Source organism: Mustela putorius, unplaced genomic scaffold, assembly GCF_011764305.1.
Source record: "Mustela putorius furo isolate JIRA1106 unplaced genomic scaffold, ASM1176430v1.1 tig00000145_pilon_pilon_pilon, whole genome shotgun sequence".
In the NCBI taxonomy this organism is placed as follows: Eukaryota; Metazoa; Chordata; class Mammalia; order Carnivora; family Mustelidae; genus Mustela; species Mustela putorius.
In genome coordinates, this window is record NW_025421294.1 from 21,174,121 (window position 1) to 21,192,302 (window position 18,182).

The window sequence follows — 18,182 nt, forward strand, 5'->3', positions numbered from 1 at the left end:
GAAGAAGACAGTTTTGTTTTCAAAAGTCAAACTAATTAAAGAAACAAAAGAAATCAAAGTGATTTGATAGGTTATTCTATTCTGTAAACATATCTTTGAAATTATATGTCTAAAAAGAGCAGTTTAAAAAGTTCAGGAATGTCAAATGGGACTGGCATTGAGTGGAAGAAACCAACAAATAGTTTTACCTAGGAAAGAAATATAATATAAATATAAAATAAAATATATTTGTATATAAATGCTATATACAAAGTTAAAATTTTTTTGGTTTAAAAACGAAGTACTTTCATATATATTTAATGAATGCAACAATTACAATAACTTTTTCAAAAGTTATTTTATGCAAAGTATGCAAATCACTGATCTCCTTTCCGAGTGTTTTCTAAATGTTAAAAATAAAAGAAAGAATATCAACATTCTCAAATAAATAAATGAATAAATAAATATGTCTTACTAAATCGGCCCCTGCTTGAAGCAAAACATCTGCAACATCCGTATGTCCATTTTCACAAGCATAGGTTAAGGCTGTGTCTCCTGTTGCTGTCGTAGCATGAACATTAGCACCTGGCAAGCAAAAAAACCAAACATATACTTGTGAACTGTAAGATTGTATTAAACAGTCCAATTTTACAATCTGATGAAATTGATGAATTCAGCGAAATCTTTTTTTTTTAAGATTTTATTTATTTATTTGACAGGCAGAGATCACAAGTAGGCAGAGAGGCAGGCAGAGAGAGAGGAGGAAGCAGGCTCTCTGGTGAGCAGGGAGCCGGATGTGGGGCTCGATCCCAGAACCTAGGGATCATGACCCAAGCCGAAGGCAGAGGCTTTAACCCACTGAGCCATCCAGGCACCCCAAAATTGATGAATTCAAATATTAAAATACTACAGTATTTTAAGTATCCCATTTTTCTTTTATGCATTTAGGCACACAGAAAGAAACTGTACTAGATGTGTCTGAGTGGCTCAGTTGGTGAAACATCTGCCTTCAGCTCAGGTCATAACCCCAGGATAAAATCCCACATCAGGCTCCCTGCTCAGTACAGAGTCTGCTTCTCCCTCTGAACTTCCCCCATCTCATGTTCTCTCTCTCACTCTACCAAATAAATAGAATCTTTAAAAAAAAAAAAAAGAGGAACGATATCATATTATTTTATAGAGCCCAAACCGGGGGAGGGGGTGCGGGGGCTGCAAAACAAAAAATATCAAAAGAGTTCTCTGAAATCATATTGTGGTACTGCTGATTTGTATTCTTTTTTTTTTTAATTTAATTTTTTTTTCAGTGTGCTGATTTGTATTCTGACATAGTTCTATGGATATCTTAAAATCAAATGAGTAAACAAGTAATCTTTGGTGAAAAGTGAAATTTTCGGAACAACCGAGAGAAAACACAGAAGACTGTTGAAGTTAAGTGAAAACTCTATGGCTCTGAATTAGAGGTACTGACATAAACTCATGTTTTTTATCCATAAGAAAAATAAATAATTCCTAACTCTGACAAACCAATAAGTGCTAGAGACAATGACACACCAAGCAGAAATAGTCTCTAGCTTACACTATGGTCTCTACATACTATTTTCTAACAAATGCAACAAGGGCTTAGAAAAATAATTGGTTTGGGGCAGAATGTGTGTAAGATGTGCCTGAAACACCTTGCCATATCAGAAACCAACGGAATTACGAGAGACTATAATGAGGTCACATCAAAAGGACTTCGGAGCTAACCTTACTGACCAAAGATAATCAAATTTTCCCATCTTTCAATAGTTTTTGCTTCTAAAAGAATGAGAACTATGATGAAGTAAAAGCCATCACATATGCTTAAATTTGGAAGTTCAAATAATGTTCAAGTAAAAAACAAAACTTCATTAGTCACCAGTGAAGGATATTAGGGGATTACCTTATTGTTTTGTTAATTGGTAAATAAAAGGAAAAAAAAAATCAAACTGCCATTCTCATAGGATTTATATCTAAGGGTAACCAAATAGCTGACGAAGGGTAGTTTCTCTTTATAGACACGTTTCAGCTAATAAAGAAGGAAGGAATAACAGAATTGAGACTACTCCTAATGAATTAATAGATCTACTGATAATTTATGAATTAATGATCATTTGTGGCTAATAATATCACAAAAAGAAAGATAATCAGACGTTTATTACCTCCAGAAAGAAGTATACAAATAGTACCTATGAAGCAGTCTAGTAAAAAAAAAAAACAAAAAAACCCACATCATACCCGAATTCAGATCAAGTCTCTAGATTTAACTACAACTTTATAGGAAATCCAAGAGACAGAAAAACAAGTAAAATAAAATCATGGAGATGCAACTGGCAAAATCCATACCAGTGGGAAGCCTAAAGAATAAACATTCCATTTCTTCAATCAAAGCTTGCAAGGAAATAGAAAAATGGAAGGGGAGCACAAAGACAAAAGAGACTTAAGAGACATTAACCAGGGCGCCTGGATGGCTCAGTGGGTTAAGCCGCTGCCTTCGGCTCAGGTCATGATCTCAGGGTCCTGGGATCGAGTCCCGCATCGGGCTCTCTGCTCAGCAGGGAGCCTGCTTCCTCCTCTCTTTCTCTCTGCCTACTTGTAATCTCTCTCTGTCAAATAAATAAATAAATAAAATCTTTAAAAGAAAAAAAAAAGAAATGTTAAAAAAAAAAGACATTAACCAACAGCTGTTATATAAATCTTATTGAATCTTGATTTAAAAAATTCATTAAACACACATACATATTTGTAAGAAAAATATGAAAACTGCTTAGACATTTAATAATACTAAAAGATTACTATTTTAAAAATTGTAGGTAGGAAAATGATATTGTGGTTATTTTTTAAAGATTATCTTTCTGAGGGGCACCTGGGTGGCTCAGTGAGTTAAAGCCTCTGCCTTTGGCTCAGGTCATGATCCCAGGGTCTTGGGACACAGCCCCGCATGGGGCTCTCTCCTCAGCAGGGAGCCTGCTTCCTCCTCTCTCTCTGCCTGCCTCTCTGCCTACTTGTGATCTCTGTCAAATAAACAAATAAAATATTTTAAAAAAAAGATTATCTTTCAGAGATACCTATTAAAACATTTATTGATTATTTAGAGAAATAAATTTATATTTTTAATAATTTATTTTTAAATTAAAAATTTGAATTTTAAATTTAAAAATGTTTCTATAAATATATATGGTGGCGGATGTTAACTAGACTTAAGTGTGGTGATCATTTCACAATATATACAAATACCAAATCATTAGGTTATACACCTGAAACTCATGTTTTCTATATCAATTACATCTCAGTAAAAAACAACTGTATAAAAATAAATGGGGGAAAGCACCTGGGCGGCTCAGTTGCTTAATTGTCTGCCTTCGGCTTAGGTTGTGTGATCCAGGGGTCTTGAGACTGAGTCCCGCATGAGGCTCCCTCCCTGCTCAGAGGGGAGTGTGCTTCTCCCTCTATCCCTTCCCCCTGTTCATGATCTCTCTCTCTCTCTTTCTCTCTCTCTCGGATAATAAATAAATCTTAAAAAAAAAAAAGAAAGAAATGGGGGATATGGAGGAATATAGATGAAATGAGATAGGTCAAGGCCCCTGGGTGGCTCAATCTTTAAGCGTCTGCCTTGGGCTCAAGTCATGATCCCATGGTCCTGGGATTGAGCCCTGTGGTGGACTCCCTGCTCCGTAGGATGCCTGCTTCTCCCTCTCCCACTCCCCCTGCATGTTTTTCCCTCTCTTACCATCTCATTCTGTCAAATAAATACACAAAATCTTAAAAAAAAAAAAAAGAAGAAGAAAAGAAATGATAATGGGTCATAAATTAAAAATTGGTAAAGATGGGGCACCTGGGTGGCTCTTAAGCCTCTGCCTTCGGCTTGGGTCATGATCTCAGGGTCCTGGGATCGAGCCCCACATCAGGCTCTCTGCTCGGCAGGGAGCCTGCCTCCCCCTCTTTCTCTGCCTGCCTCTCTGCCTACTTGTGATCTCTCTCTATCTAAAAGAAAAAAAAAATTGGTAAAGAAAGCTGGGTGATGGCTTCTTAGGGTTCATTATACTATTCTCTATGTTTGAAAATATGCCATAACAAAAAAGTTCTTGAAAATGATAGAGGCAATATATTAAAAAATTTTATTGTTTTGCTTTTTGTGTGTGTTTTGTTTTTACTGCTACACTCTAAGAAGAACTTCATGTAAATTAAGCACACTCTAAACTGGAAAAAAAATTTTTATAGATAGTGATCATATAAAAAAGTGATTCTCAATCCCCTGAGATAGTTCTGGAAACTTTGTATGACAAATTAGCATAAGCAGCTAAACAAGATTCCACAGTGGTACAATAGGAAAAACGATGTCCAGAGCTCTAAGTATGAACATTAGCTCTGCCACTTATTAGCCTGGTTGCCTTAGGGTAACATGATTGTGTATTGTTTCCATATCTATAAGAATGTGTTTAATATTTCTAACTATATAGGGACCAGTGGCAATTAATAGAAATAACATAAAAGCTGAGCAGAATGTCTTGGTATTCAATAATTTCTTACTAAACATTAATGCCTTCTCTTAAAAGCCTCTTACAACAGCAACACTTAACACAGAGGGATGTGGAAAGACTATGGAAGGTAATCACTGGTAGAGCACTCCTGAAGGGCACAAAGATAGTTGCTGAAAATGATGGAGGTACAATGACTGAATAATGCACACATTAACTACAGTGACTGCTAATATCTGAGTCAGGGGAGAGGTCAGCTTGTATGACTGGTCTATGCTTTTGTTTAAAAACTACATAATCATCTGCACTAACAATCCTAAGAAATTATTTCAATAACAATTCAAAGGAAAAATTGAATCTGGGCTATAATGAAATTAATGTTAACAATAAAAGCTTAAAAATATTGAACAAAGCCTTGCTAAATATTATATTTTCCTTAACATATTAATTTCTTCATATGTCAAGTTTTTTTTTTAAAGATTTTATTTATTTATTTGACAGAGAGAAATCACAAGTAAGCAGAGAGGCAGGCAGAGAGAGAGAGAGAGGAGGAAGCAGGCTCCCTGCTGAGCAGAGAGCCCGATGCGGGACTCGATCCCAGGACCCTGAGATCATGACCTGAGCCGAAGGCAGCGGCTTAACCCACTGAGCCACCCAGGTGCCCTCTTCATATGTCAAGTTTTAAACAATATGTCAGACACAGGTAAAAAGAAAATTTTCATATTGTTTTCAATATACTTATAAAGGTGTATGTCTATCTGGATATTTTTTTCTAGTTTTCTAGTATTTTTTTTAAAGATTTTTATTTATTTATTTTTCAGAGAGAGAGAAAGAGCAGGAACACAAGCAGGGGAACAGCAGGTGGAGGGAGCAGCAGGCAGAGGGAGAAGCAGGCTCCCTGCTGAGCAAGGAGCCAGATGCGGGACTTGATCCTAGGCCCCTGGGATCATGACCTGAACCAAAGGCAGATGCTTAACTGACTGAGCCACCCAAGCATCCTCTGCTAATTCTTATTTTATGCTATAAAACTACAAATATTTAATGCAAAACTACTAATTTCTTCCTATTGCTTATCAATGCATAAAGCACAAATCATTTTAAAACTAAGTACTTCTGCCAAAAATTAAATTCCCACTTGTTCTTTTTTCTTTTTTTACTCTTAAGAAGACTTAAAAATGTCAAGAAATGAACAGGCTTGAAAGTATCAAACTATGACCTCTATAATGTCATCATCCCCACCTCCACTTACTAACACAGAGACTAAGAGGAACTAATTTCTGCCTTCCAGAAGCCACAAACTATTGAATGGAGAGAGAAGGTCAATGTGCAAGCTATGGTCATGAAGCAAACCTTAACAATAAGAAAATGTTTTAAGACATTTTTAGAGATGTAGGAGCCTAAGTAGAACAATCAAATTGTAGAGCTGGCTTTCAACTTCTGTAGATATGAAAAAGTTAAGGTTAATTGATAAAGTTATGAAAGCAATATAAAAATCCTTTTTCTAAAGGGCATTTTTAAATTCACATACCAGCAGCCAATAAATATTTAACCAACTCAAGGTGTCCCTCCTGTGAAGCCTCCATGAGAGGTGTGGAGCAGCCGAGTTCTAGATCAGCCCCTGCTTTAATCAAGAAGTCTGCAACTTCAGAAAACCCTCCACAGCAAGCCAAGGTCAGAGCAGTTTCTTGGGTTTCTTCCGTCTGGGCATTTATATTTGCTCCTAAGAGGAAAGCATAAAAATTGATAACACTAGCTGCAATACTTAGGATAAAAATATTGTTCTAAATTATGTTAATCATCTCTCCCTGCTTCTAGGATTCCTTCTAGGGTGCTGATAATTTATTTTACCATCAATGCAAAAAAGTATTTTAGTTGTAGTACACTTTGCTGATACTCAACACAAAACACCCAAAGGAAATTTATTTTTTAATTAAAGAAGTAAAACTACTTTACCTTGCGCTAAGAGTAGGGCCACCATCTCCTCATGTCCTTCCCGAGCAGCTTCCATCAAGGGAGTATATCCCTCATCATTAACTTCTTCTAGATTTGCCCCCCTTTCAATAAGCAGAGCTGCCAATTCAACATGTCCTCCACAGGCAGCTAGCGTTAACGGAGACTCGAATGAATCTGCGGGCATGTTCACTTGAGCACCACTATCCAAAAGCAAACGTGCTACCTCTACATGTCCATCCTGCAGATTTTTAGAAGGAAAACAAGAAGGAAGGAATTTTGTTGTTTTGAGATTTTTAAATTGGGAGAAAAGAAGAGATTGAGGAAAAATGAAAAGGAAGAAAGAAACAGAGATGTACCTTAGATACACATGTATTATCATGCCCATCTGAGAAACCTGAGGTGTCTTATCAAAACTCCATTAAGATTACTTTACCTTACCTTTGAGCAAACCCAAAATTTTCCACAAGAATCAGACTTGCAACATATATTAACAATTCCAAATAATTTCAAATTTTCACATTCTTTGAAGTTCAAAAAACTGTTAAATCCATACACAAGAGTACTTCAAAATAATTACTATTTATACTACTGCCAAGTCAAATATAACTATACCCTCCAACCTAGGTGTCATAGGATACTGTATTAGAGCTATTTAAGAAACAAGGACTTGACAAAAAGTAACAACAAATTCTAAGAAGTCATTACCACTTGGGATTATGTCACCAAGGAAAACCCCTGCGGGCTGATAGTACCCTATATTTTTCCTCATCACTAGCTTGTTGCAATGAAAGAAAAAATTTTACAAACATATAAAAACAAGTATCTATTCTCTTGTAAATAATATTACCATGGGTCCATCTGTATAGACAGAAGGCAATTATTTTCTTTTTAAAGATTTTATTTATTTTTTTGACAGGGAGAAACACAGCGAGAGAGGGAACAAAAACACGGGGAGTGGGAGAGGGAGAAGAGGCTACCCGCGGAGCTCAGAGCCTGATGCAGGTTTTGATCCCAGGACCCCGGGACCATGACCTGAGAAGAAGGCAGACACTTAACAACTGAGCCACCCAGGTGCCCCAACAGTAAGGCAATTAATAAAACATTCTCATGGAGCGTAATTCATCCTATCCCTCTGCCGCCATAAATATTCCTCTTTTATTTGTTTGTTTGTTTTCTTTAGTGTCAAATTCTTTATTTTATTTATTTATTTGAGAGAGTGAGAGTGTGAGCAGGAAAGCACGAGAAGGGAAGCAGCAGAGGGAGAGGGAGAAGCAGACTCCCCATTGAGCAGAGAGCCTGTTGTGGGGCTCATTATCAGGACCTTGAGATCATGACCAGAACCCAAGGCAGCCACTTAGCCAACTGAGTCATCCAGGCACATCATTAGTTTCAAATTCTTCACTTCAAAATTTTATATATGCCTTAACTCTTGTTGCAGCATATAAAATCAAACGCTGTGTTGGTCTGTATTTCAAAAAGGACCAAAATACTGCTGAAAGGTAAAGACTGAATATAAAAATAAGGTTTTATAAGGTTGGTCAATCCTTTTATTAAATAATTAATTAAAGAAACCTTAATTAAATGTTAGATTTCAATATCCATCAAGAGTTTCATTATATTTGGGGCGCCCGGGTGGCTCAGTGTGTTAAAGCCTCTGCCTTCAGCTCGGGTCATGATCCCAGGGTCCTGGGATGGAGCCCCGCATCAGGCTCTCTGCTTAGCAAGGAGCCTGCTTCCTCCTCTCTCTCTGTCTCTCTGTCTACTTGTGATCTCTGTCTTTCAAATAAATAAATAAAATCTTAAAAAAAAAGTTTCATTATATTTAACTAAATGACTAGCCTAGCTTTAATCACTTTTGACATAATGTCAAAAACAAATGACTTGGCATTAAAACTTCAGTTTTACTAAATCTGAAATAAAATTCTAGCTTTCCTATTAAATACTAATACTTCAAATATATGTAAAATAAAGTATATTTTAACCAAATTGCTGTATTAAGTTATTTGGTATTTGAAATACATTTCTAATTGAAAAGAAAATAGAATTTATAAGTATTCACAGATCAAAGAACTACTGCCATGCATAGCTCCTCTAGGCTCCCAATAGTTTTGTGTGAATTTACTTCAATTTCTTTACTGATTTTGCTTTTATATCTTGAGTACATACATTAAGGGAGAAATTATACCAAGCACTTTTTGCTTTAATAAAAAATTTTAATTTTGTCAAAGGAAAAAATAACGGAGTAAAAACAATATAATCTAATCTTAAAGGTCTAATACAATTATTAGACTTTTAAAAAATTCTAAGACTAGGGGCGCCTGGGTGGCTCAGTGGGTTAAAGCCTCTGCCTTCAGCTCAGGTCATGATCCCAGGGTCCTGGGATCGAGCCCCACATCGGGCTCTCTGCTTAGCAGGGAGCCTGCTTCCTCCTCTCTCTCTCTCTCTCTCTCTCTCTCTCTGCCTGCCTCTCTGCCTACTTGTGATCTCTGTCTGTCAAATAAATAAATAAAAAAATCTTAAAAAAAAAAAAATTCTAAGACTAGCCAGTAGCCAGTACTGTACTCACCCTCCTATAATAAAATATGGTAAAATTTGGGAAAAAGAGATAAAGCAACTGGAAGCACTAAATAGCAACCAATCTAAGGCTAAGCACCACAAAAAGGCAGCACATAAGATGAACCCTACATTCACTCCAGCTTTCTCTCTTTAGGCATCTTCCAAACCATGGTCTACGGAAACCAAGGCTAAACAAAGAGTGAAGATTTCTTTCAACAAAGAAAACAAAGATCAGAATACAAAGCAGCCAAAACAGAATTGCAGGAGTATGAGCAGAAAAAGTATGGGCTGAGAAAACGAAAATACAGAGTAATCTCAAAATCTATATAAAATTATCTTCAGATACTTGGGGCACCAAAGATGCCACTCTGGGAGGCTAGCAGAGAATGGCTGCTGAAAGGCTGGAGACCTTGGGAGTTTAGACTCAGCCAGAATAGAAAGAGCAATGGTGAATATCCATGCTTTCAAATGAGATGGTAGAGAGGATACCTAAGGAATATCCAAAGATCAAGGAGCAAGGAAGTAGTAGTATAAGAATAAGGAGTATAAGAAATTAAGCCTCAGTATGACCAATGATCCACTGGTAATTTAACTGCCTGCTAGAACAAAACATAATAGTTTTATAAGAACATGATAATCAAGATACTTGAAAAGGGATCATTCATAGCATATGGCTTACAACTAAAAATACCACATATTAAAAAGCAGGAACATGTGGTGACTGTCAAGATACACAATAACCAATAAAAGCAGACCTGGCAGAGGGGAAGCAGACCTAGAAATACATCAAACACAAGAGATAGAAAAAAGGACTATTAATGATATATTAAAGAAAATAAAGGGGGAAAATGGAAAAATAAAAAAAAATAAATTTCAACATAGAATCAGAATAAAAGAACATCATATCAATAATTATATTTAAATATAAATGGTCTAACCAAACCAATTAAAAAACAAAGACTGACAGAGTGGGTTGCAAAACATGACTTAAAAATATGCTCTCTGCAAAAAACTCACTTCAGTCTAACAATATAGGCATATCAAACATATCAAAGATTGAAAGAAAGGATAAAAATACTTATCAGGAAAACAATCACTGGAAAACAAAAGTAGCTATATTAATATCAGGAACTATGTTAACAAAGGAGACCTCAGAACAAAGATTACCAAAGAGACACATCACATAATGATAAAAGGGTCAATCATGAAGATGACACAGCAATTCTAAAAATGTATAGGTACCAAGCAACAGAGATCCAGCATGTGAAAAAATGAGAAAAAAATGAAAAGCAACTAAAAGAACCACACAAATCCACAAGTACAGCTAAAGATTTTAACACAACTCTCTCAGTAATTGTTAGAAAAACTATACAGAGAATCAGAAATAATGTAGAAGAATTCTACCATCAATCAACAGGATCTAACTGACATTTATAGAACACTCTACCAAAACCAGCAGGATATACATTCTCCACAAATGCATAGGGAATATATGTCCACATCTTGAATATAAAACAAAATTAAAGAAATGAAATCACGTAGAATGTATTTTCTGACCACAATGGAACCAAACTAAATATCATTAACAGAAAGATCACAAGAAAATCTTCAAATGTTTAGGAACACACGTGAAAATAACCTATGGGTCAAAGAGGAAGTCTAAAGTGAAATTTAAAAAAATATATGGAACTGAATGAAAATGAAATATAACACATAAAAATATTTTTAAAAAATTTTATTTGAGAGAGAGAGAGAAAGTATGGGCAGGGGGAGGGGAAAGGGAGAGGGAAAAGAAACCCCCCTCTTGAGCAGGAAGCCCAACATGTGGCTCAATCCCAGGACCCTGAGATCACGACCTGAGCCAAAAGCAGAGGCTTACCCAACTCAGCCACCCAGTCACCCCAACATAATAAAATTTCTAAGACACAACTAAAGTAGTACTGAGAGGGAAATTGATAGAACTAAGTGCATACAATTAGAAGAGAGAAAAATCAATAATCTAAGCTCACATTTCAAAAGCTTAGAAAAGGAAGTACAAAACACACCCAAAGGACGAGAAGGAAGGAAATTCTAAAGAACAGAGTGCAATTATAATACTCAGTGGTGAAAAACTAAAAGCTTTCCCCTAAAATCAGGAAGAAGTCAAGGATGCCCATTCTCACCACTTTTATTCAACATTAGTACTGGAAGTCCTAACCACAACAATCAAACAAGAGAAAGGAATAAAAGGCATCCAGATTGGTAAGGAAGAAGTAAAATCTTCACTATTTGCAGATGACATGACACTACTTATATAAAACCCTAAAGACGCCACCAAAAAACTACTAGAACTGATAAATGAATTTAGTAAGATTCTAGGATACAAAATCAATGTACAGAAATCCTCTGAATTGTTATACACTAATAATGAAGCAAGAGAAAGAGAAATTAAGAAAACAATCCTAGGGTACCAGGTGGTTCAGTTAAGTGTTTGCCTTCACCTCAGGTCTTGATCCCAGGGTCCTGGGATGGAGTTCTGCATCTGGTTCCCTGCTCAGTGGGGAGTCTGCTTCTCCTCTGTACCCCTCACCCCTGCTTGTGATATCTGTCTCATGCTCTCTCTCTCTTAAATAAATAAATAAATAAATAAATAAATAAATAAAATCTTTTAAAAAGAAAAGCAAGCAACCCTACTTACAACTGCACCCAAAATAATAAAAAAAACCTAGGAACAAACTTACCAAGGAGGTGAAAAACCCATACCCAAAAAATAAAACATTGATTCACAGGGAAAAGAAAAAAGAAAAAAAAAAACACTGATTAACAGTTCTCTGTTCACAGATGATATGTAGGAAACCCTAAAGACTACATACACAAAAAACTGCTAGAACTTATAAATGAATTCAGCAAAATAGCAGAATATAAAGTTAACACACGGAAATTAGTTGCATTTCAACACATAACAATGAACAATACGAAAAGTTATTAGAAAATTCCATTTACAAAAGCATCAAAAAAAAAAAATTTAGGAATTCATCAAGGAAGTAAAATACTTATACAAGGAAAACTACAAAACACTACTAGAAGAAATTAAAGAAGATACACAAAAGTGGAAATACATTTCATTTTTATGGACTGGAAGCCTTAATAACATTAAGATGTCAATATTACCAAAAGCAATCTACAGATTCAATGCAATTCCCATAAAAAGCCCAATGGTGGTTTTTGCAGAAAATATAAAGACCCATCCTAAAATTCATATGGACTCTAAAGGGACCCCAAAAACCATCTTGAAAAAGAGAATAAAGCAGGAAGACTCACACTTCCTGATTCCAAAACATATACAAAGCCACAGTAATCACAGTATTTACTACTAGCATAAAGACAGACATAAACAAAAGGAATAGAAGAGAGATCTCAGAAATAAACCCTTCCATATATGGTCAGTGATTTTTTACCAGGATGTCAAGACCATTCAATAAGGAAATAACAGTCTTTTTAACAAATGATGCTGGGAAAACTGTTCATCCACCTGCAAAAAAATGAAGTTCGACCCTTACCTAAGACCATATACAAAAATTAACTTAAAAGGGCTCAAAAACCTAAAACTATAAAACTCTTGAAAGAAAACATAGGACAAAAGCTTCATGACATTGGATTTATCCATGATTTCTTAGATATGATACCAAAGGCACAGGCAACAAAAGAAAAAAATAAATCGAATTTCATGAAATTAAAGTTTTATATATAAAAGGACACCTCCAACAGAGTAAAAAGGCAACCCATGGAATGTGAGAAAATATTTGGGTATATTTGTAAAGGGTACAAGAGATTCATATCCAAAATATATAAAGAACTCCTAAAACTCAAAAACAAAAACAACCAACCTGATTCAAGGGGCAAAGGATCTAAATAGACATTTCAACAAAGAAGATATATAAATGGCCAATAAGCACATGAAAAGATGCTCAACATCAATAATCATTAGGGAAATGCACATCAAAACTACAATGAGATACTACCTCACAACCGTTAGGATGGCTACTACCAAAAAGCCCCAGAAAATAACAAATGTTGGTGAGAATATACAGAAATTGGAACCCTTGTACATTGTGAAAACGGAAAAACCACTGTGGAAGGACGGTATGAGCAATTCCTCAAAAAATTAAAAATAGAAATACCGTATAATCAAGCAATACCACTTCTGAGTATATACCTGAAAGAACTAAAAAGAGGGACTTGAACAGTAGGATTATTCACAAGAGCTAATGCAAGGAAGCAACCCAAGTGTCCAACAAAGGATGAGTGAATAAGCAAAAATGTATTATTTATATATACAATAAAATATTACACATCCTTAAAAATGTAAGGAAATTCTGACATATGCTACAACATGGATGAACCTTAAGAACACTATGTAAGTGAATTAAGGCAGTCAAAAAGACAAATCCTATATGATTCCTCTTCTTTTAATTAATTAATTAATTTTGTATTGCTCTTAAATGAGATAGAGTAGTCAAAATCATAGACAGAAAGTAGAATGGTGATTGCCAGGGGTTGGGGAGAACAGGGAATGGGAAGTTGTTATTTAATGGGTACAGGGTTTCCGTTTTATAAGATGAAATGAGAGACAGATGGTGATGACAGTTATATAACATTACAAATGTATTTAATACACTGAACTATACATGAAAAATGCGTAAGATGGCAAACTTTGTTATGTGTCTTTTATCACAATAAAAAAAAATTGGGAAGAAAATAAAAGTCTCTCAGTGTGTTGGAAATGGTGGAACCAAGCCTGCCTTTTGTACTGGTTTCTACATTGGCAGATTTACTATTAGAAGTTAAACAAGCCAGAGTACCTGGGTGGCCGAGTTGGCTAAGCATCTGCCTTTGGCTCAGGTCATCGCAGGGTCCTGGGATCCAGCTCCGAGGTAGGCTTCCTGTCCAGCAGGGAGTCTGAGTCTCCCTCTTCCTCTGCCCCTCCCCCTGTTCATGCTCTCTCTCCCACTCTCCCTCAAATAAATAAAATCTTTCCAAAAAAATTATTTAAAAAAAAAAAGTTAAACCAGCCTCCTCCAGCCATCCAAGATGCTGAAAGGAAAGAAGGCTAAGGGGAAGAAAGTGGCCCTGGCTCCTGCTATTGTGAAGAAGCAGAAAGCCAAGAAGGTGGTCAAACCTGTTTAAGAAAAGGCCCAAGAGAGGCACCTGGGTGGCTCAGTGGGTTAAAGTCTCTGCTTTCAGCTCAGGTCACAGTCTCAGAGTCCTGGGATCGAGCCCCACATTGAGAGCCTGCTTCCCTCTCTGCCTGCTTCTCTGCCTACTTGTGATCTGTCTGTCAAATAAATAAAATCTTAAAAAAAAAAAAAAAAAGAAAGAAAGAAAAGGCCCAAGAATTTTGGCATCATCAGATGGGACATCCAGCCCCAAAGGGACCTCATCTTTTTGGCAAATGGTGCCACTTTATTTACCTGTAGCAACAAAAGACTATTTTCTATAAATGCCTGAAAGTGCCTACCACAATTAACCAGCTCACCCAGGTCTTGGACCACCAAATAGCTGTACTCAACTGCTTAAGCTGGCCCACAAATACACACCACAGACAAGGCAACACAAGGAGAGACTGTTGACACGGGCTGAGAAGACAGCTATTGGCAAAGGGAATGTCCCCACCAAGAGGCCGCCTATCCTTCAAGCTGGGCTTAATAATGTTACCACCTTAGGGGAAAATAAGAAAGCTCGGATGGCAGTGACTGCATATGATGTGGATCTCACTGAGTTGGATATCCTCGTGCCTGCCCTGAGTGGTAAGATGGGGATTTCCTACTTCATCATCAAGGGGAAGGGCAGGCTAAGGTGTCTGATCCACAGGAAGACCTTCACCACTGTCGCCTTCACGCAGGTTAACTCAAAAGACAGAGGAACTCTGGCTAAGCTGGCAGAAGCTATTAGGACCAATTATAATGACAGATATGATAAGATCCACTGTCACTGGGGAGGCAAGGTCCTGGGTCCAAACTCAGTGATTCACATTGCCAAGTTGGAAAAATCAAAGGTTAAAGGACTGGCCGCCAAACTGGGCTAAATGTATGCTGCTGAATTCTCTATACATAAAAGCAATAAAAAGTTTTATTTCAAAAAAACCAAAACAGAGATGCCTGGGTGGCTCAGTCATTAAGCATCTGCCTTTGGCTCAGGTCATGATCTCAGAGTTCTGAGATCGAGTCCCTCATCTGGCTCCCTGCTCAGTGGGGAGCTTGGTTTTCCCTCTGTCTGCTGCTGCTCCTGCCTGTGCTCTCTCTCTTTCTCCCCTCTACCCTTTGACAAATAAATAAAATCTTTAAAACAAAATAAGAACAAACGTGAAATAAAACATTGCTTTTCAACGCTATTGCAAATGAGTGCAATTTAAAATTACCATGCAAGCCTCCATTAAGGCAGTGTGCATCTCATCTGTTTTGTGCTCTTGGTCTGCACCAGCATCAAGCAGAAAGCGAACCATATCCAAATGGCCTTAAAAAAAAAAAAAGAACATGAATTTGAATTTTTAAACTGTATTTCTGAAGAACTGAGTATTAATTTAATACATTAAATATTAAAATATGGAATCATTTTCTTTCAGGTATCTACACAAAAATTTATGAGAACTTATTTTTCATTCAATAAAGGAATGACAGTTTTACAAAGCCAATCCAAAATAATAAGCACACTCTCATCAAGGTATCTAGGTTTTAAACACTGAATTAGTAGAAAGCATATAACAAGTTAAGTAAAGCAGTAATACTTATTCTTTGATTTAATCTATAAAAACTATCAAACTATAAATCAAAGCACTGAAATCAATTAGAATGCCAGGTAAAATACTTTTGGATAATATTTTTCATAAAAACAGCATTAAAATAATGACCATAAACTCACTGTGGCAATGAACAGGCACAGAAAACTCCATTCAAAATAATTTCAACCCTCTGGATACATTAAATATATAAAAAGCCTTAATAGTCAGTAAGAAAAAGACAAACACTCCAGTAGAAAAATGGATGAAGGACATGAAATGGTTATTAAAAAAGAAATGTAAATGAATACTAAACTGAAAAAGAATATTAAACCTTCCTATTAAACAAAAACAAATTAAAATGATACACCATTTTTTACTATCAAAATGGCAAATATTAAAAAGAATGGTAATACCCAGTGTTGGTGAGGGTGTAGGGTGGGACAAAGGGCACTCTCAAACACTGCTGGTGGGAGTGTAAATTGGTTCAACCTTTCTAGAAGGCAATTTGGCAATATGTATCAAAAGCCTTAAAAATGTCCATACCCTTTGACCCAGCAATTCCACTTCCAGGAATTTATCCTAAGGAAATAATCAGAGATTAGGCAAAGATGTCTGCACAAGGATGTTATTACAGTGTTTTTAATAATAGTGAAAACTGGGAACAATTCAAGTGTCCAACAATAGGCAATTATGGTACATCCATTTGATGTATCTGCAGAGACTCCTAGTTCCCTACTCAATACCCATTCTTTCAGTCTTCCTTAATAACAGAACTCTGGTTTTTATCTGAGTGGCAACTAACTAAAAGAGTACATTTCCCAGCTTTCCTTGTTATATGTAGCCAATGAGATACAAGCAGGAGCTATAAGGCAGAACATCTAAGAAGATTTCTTAAAAGTAGCTGACTGATGTGGAAGGAACTCCCCATTTTGCCCTTACCCTCTCTGTCCTTCCTACAATGTAGACTGTTGGGGCTCTAGCTAACATTTTGGATTACAGGTAACTTTGAGGATAGAAACGACACAGTAGGAAGGTAGAAGAGAAAAACAGAATTCTGAGATCTTGATAGCAGTGGAACAGCTATACTAGTTCTAGACAGCCTACACCCTTGGGCTTGATTTATATATTAAAAAAAAAAGTCTTCTCTTTTGTTTAAATCATTATTAATTTAGGTTTCATGACACATGCAGCCATACCCACTCCTACCAGAAACAGTGAAATACTATGTGACCATCAAAAGTTGTGTTATAAAAATATTTACTGAGATGGGAAATGTTCATGATATATTGCTAAATAAAATAAGCAGACTATAAAACAGTTAGGTATGGTTGTTTAGTTTAAATATATATGTTTGTTTATATATATGCTTAAAAAACACACTGGAAACATACTAAAATACTGCTTACATGCTTTAATCTTTAGGTAGTAATAAAACATGTTCATTGTAAAATTTCTTTTCCTTATACTTTTACTGTTTTTGAGGTTTTCTGTTTAAACTGTGATTACTACTATTACTTGAGTGTGTATTAGTTTTGAAATAAAGGTTGGAAAAAAATCATATAAAATGAAAGTTATTAAAAAATGAAAACCCTCTAAATCTGTGCTATGAGTTTTCGTTGACTTCATAGCTACCTGAATAAATCTGAATTAAAATAATAAAGAAATATACACTGTGAAATTTATACTTTACAAAATATAGGCTAAAATGGGCTTTCTATATAATCTCTTACAAGTTACATAATTTGACGGCATAGGGAAAATATAAGTAATATAAAATTAATTCAAATACTCAAATATTTAAATACTCAAAGTAGTTATGAAAAAAATTATAAATATTCACATATAGAGAGAGTACCTTTATAGCACGCAAGGGTAAGAGCACTTTCTTTGAATTCATTAGAATGAGTGTTGATGCCTGCCCCATGATCCAGAAGAACTCTTGCAACTTCCACATGACCTGCACTGGCAGCTTCCATTAAGGGGGTATGTCCATTTTCATTATGATCTTCTATATTCGCACCTTCATTAAGTAGCACTTTCACAATGTCAACAAATCCTCCAGCACAGGCATAAGTTAGTGCAGTATTTCCTAACAAAGAACAAAAAGATACACAGAATTAGGATAAAATGGATAAAACTATAACTATGCTATACTCCAGTTCTACCTCTTCAATTCCCTTACATAAACCACTAGAACTATCATCTTATATTTTTTTTTGTTCTATTGGTTAAGAGCATCATCTTAATTTTCTTACTAATTAAAAGATTTATTAAAGAGGCATCTGGGTGGTTCAGCTGGTTAAATGTCTGCCTTTGGCTCAGGTCATGATCTCCAGGTCCTAGGATGGAGCCTCTCATTGGGCTTCACACTCAGCAGAGAATCTGCTTCTTTCTCTCTCTCTCTCTCCCTTTGCTCTCCCCCCAGCTCATTCTCTCCCTCT

The 18,182-nt window shown here is 35.9% G+C and overlaps 1 protein-coding gene and 1 pseudogene across 16 annotated transcripts in view; one reads left to right on the forward strand and one right to left on the reverse strand.

The window, feature by feature from the left end:
• Nucleotides 1-18,182, reverse strand: part of LOC101685149 (ankyrin repeat and KH domain-containing protein 1) — a 131,545-nt gene that overhangs the window by 74,257 nt on the left and 39,106 nt on the right. For 15 of the 16 annotated variants that reach the window (XM_013052415.2, XM_004744805.3, XM_045075407.1 and 12 more), the window contains exons 6-10: nt 17,597-17,830; nt 15,382-15,476; nt 6,429-6,666; nt 6,004-6,195; nt 455-564 (exon numbers count right to left, since the gene is read on the reverse strand). In XM_013052415.2, coding sequence (XP_012907869.2) covers nt 455-564; nt 6,004-6,195; nt 6,429-6,666; nt 15,382-15,476; nt 17,597-17,830 — 869 coding nt within the window. The remainder of the gene's footprint in view (nt 1-454; nt 565-6,003; nt 6,196-6,428; nt 6,667-15,381; nt 15,477-17,596; nt 17,831-18,182) is intronic. The other variant, XM_004744809.3, reaches the window with a different exon arrangement.
• On the forward strand, nt 14,049-15,048 carry LOC106005078 (annotated as a pseudogene).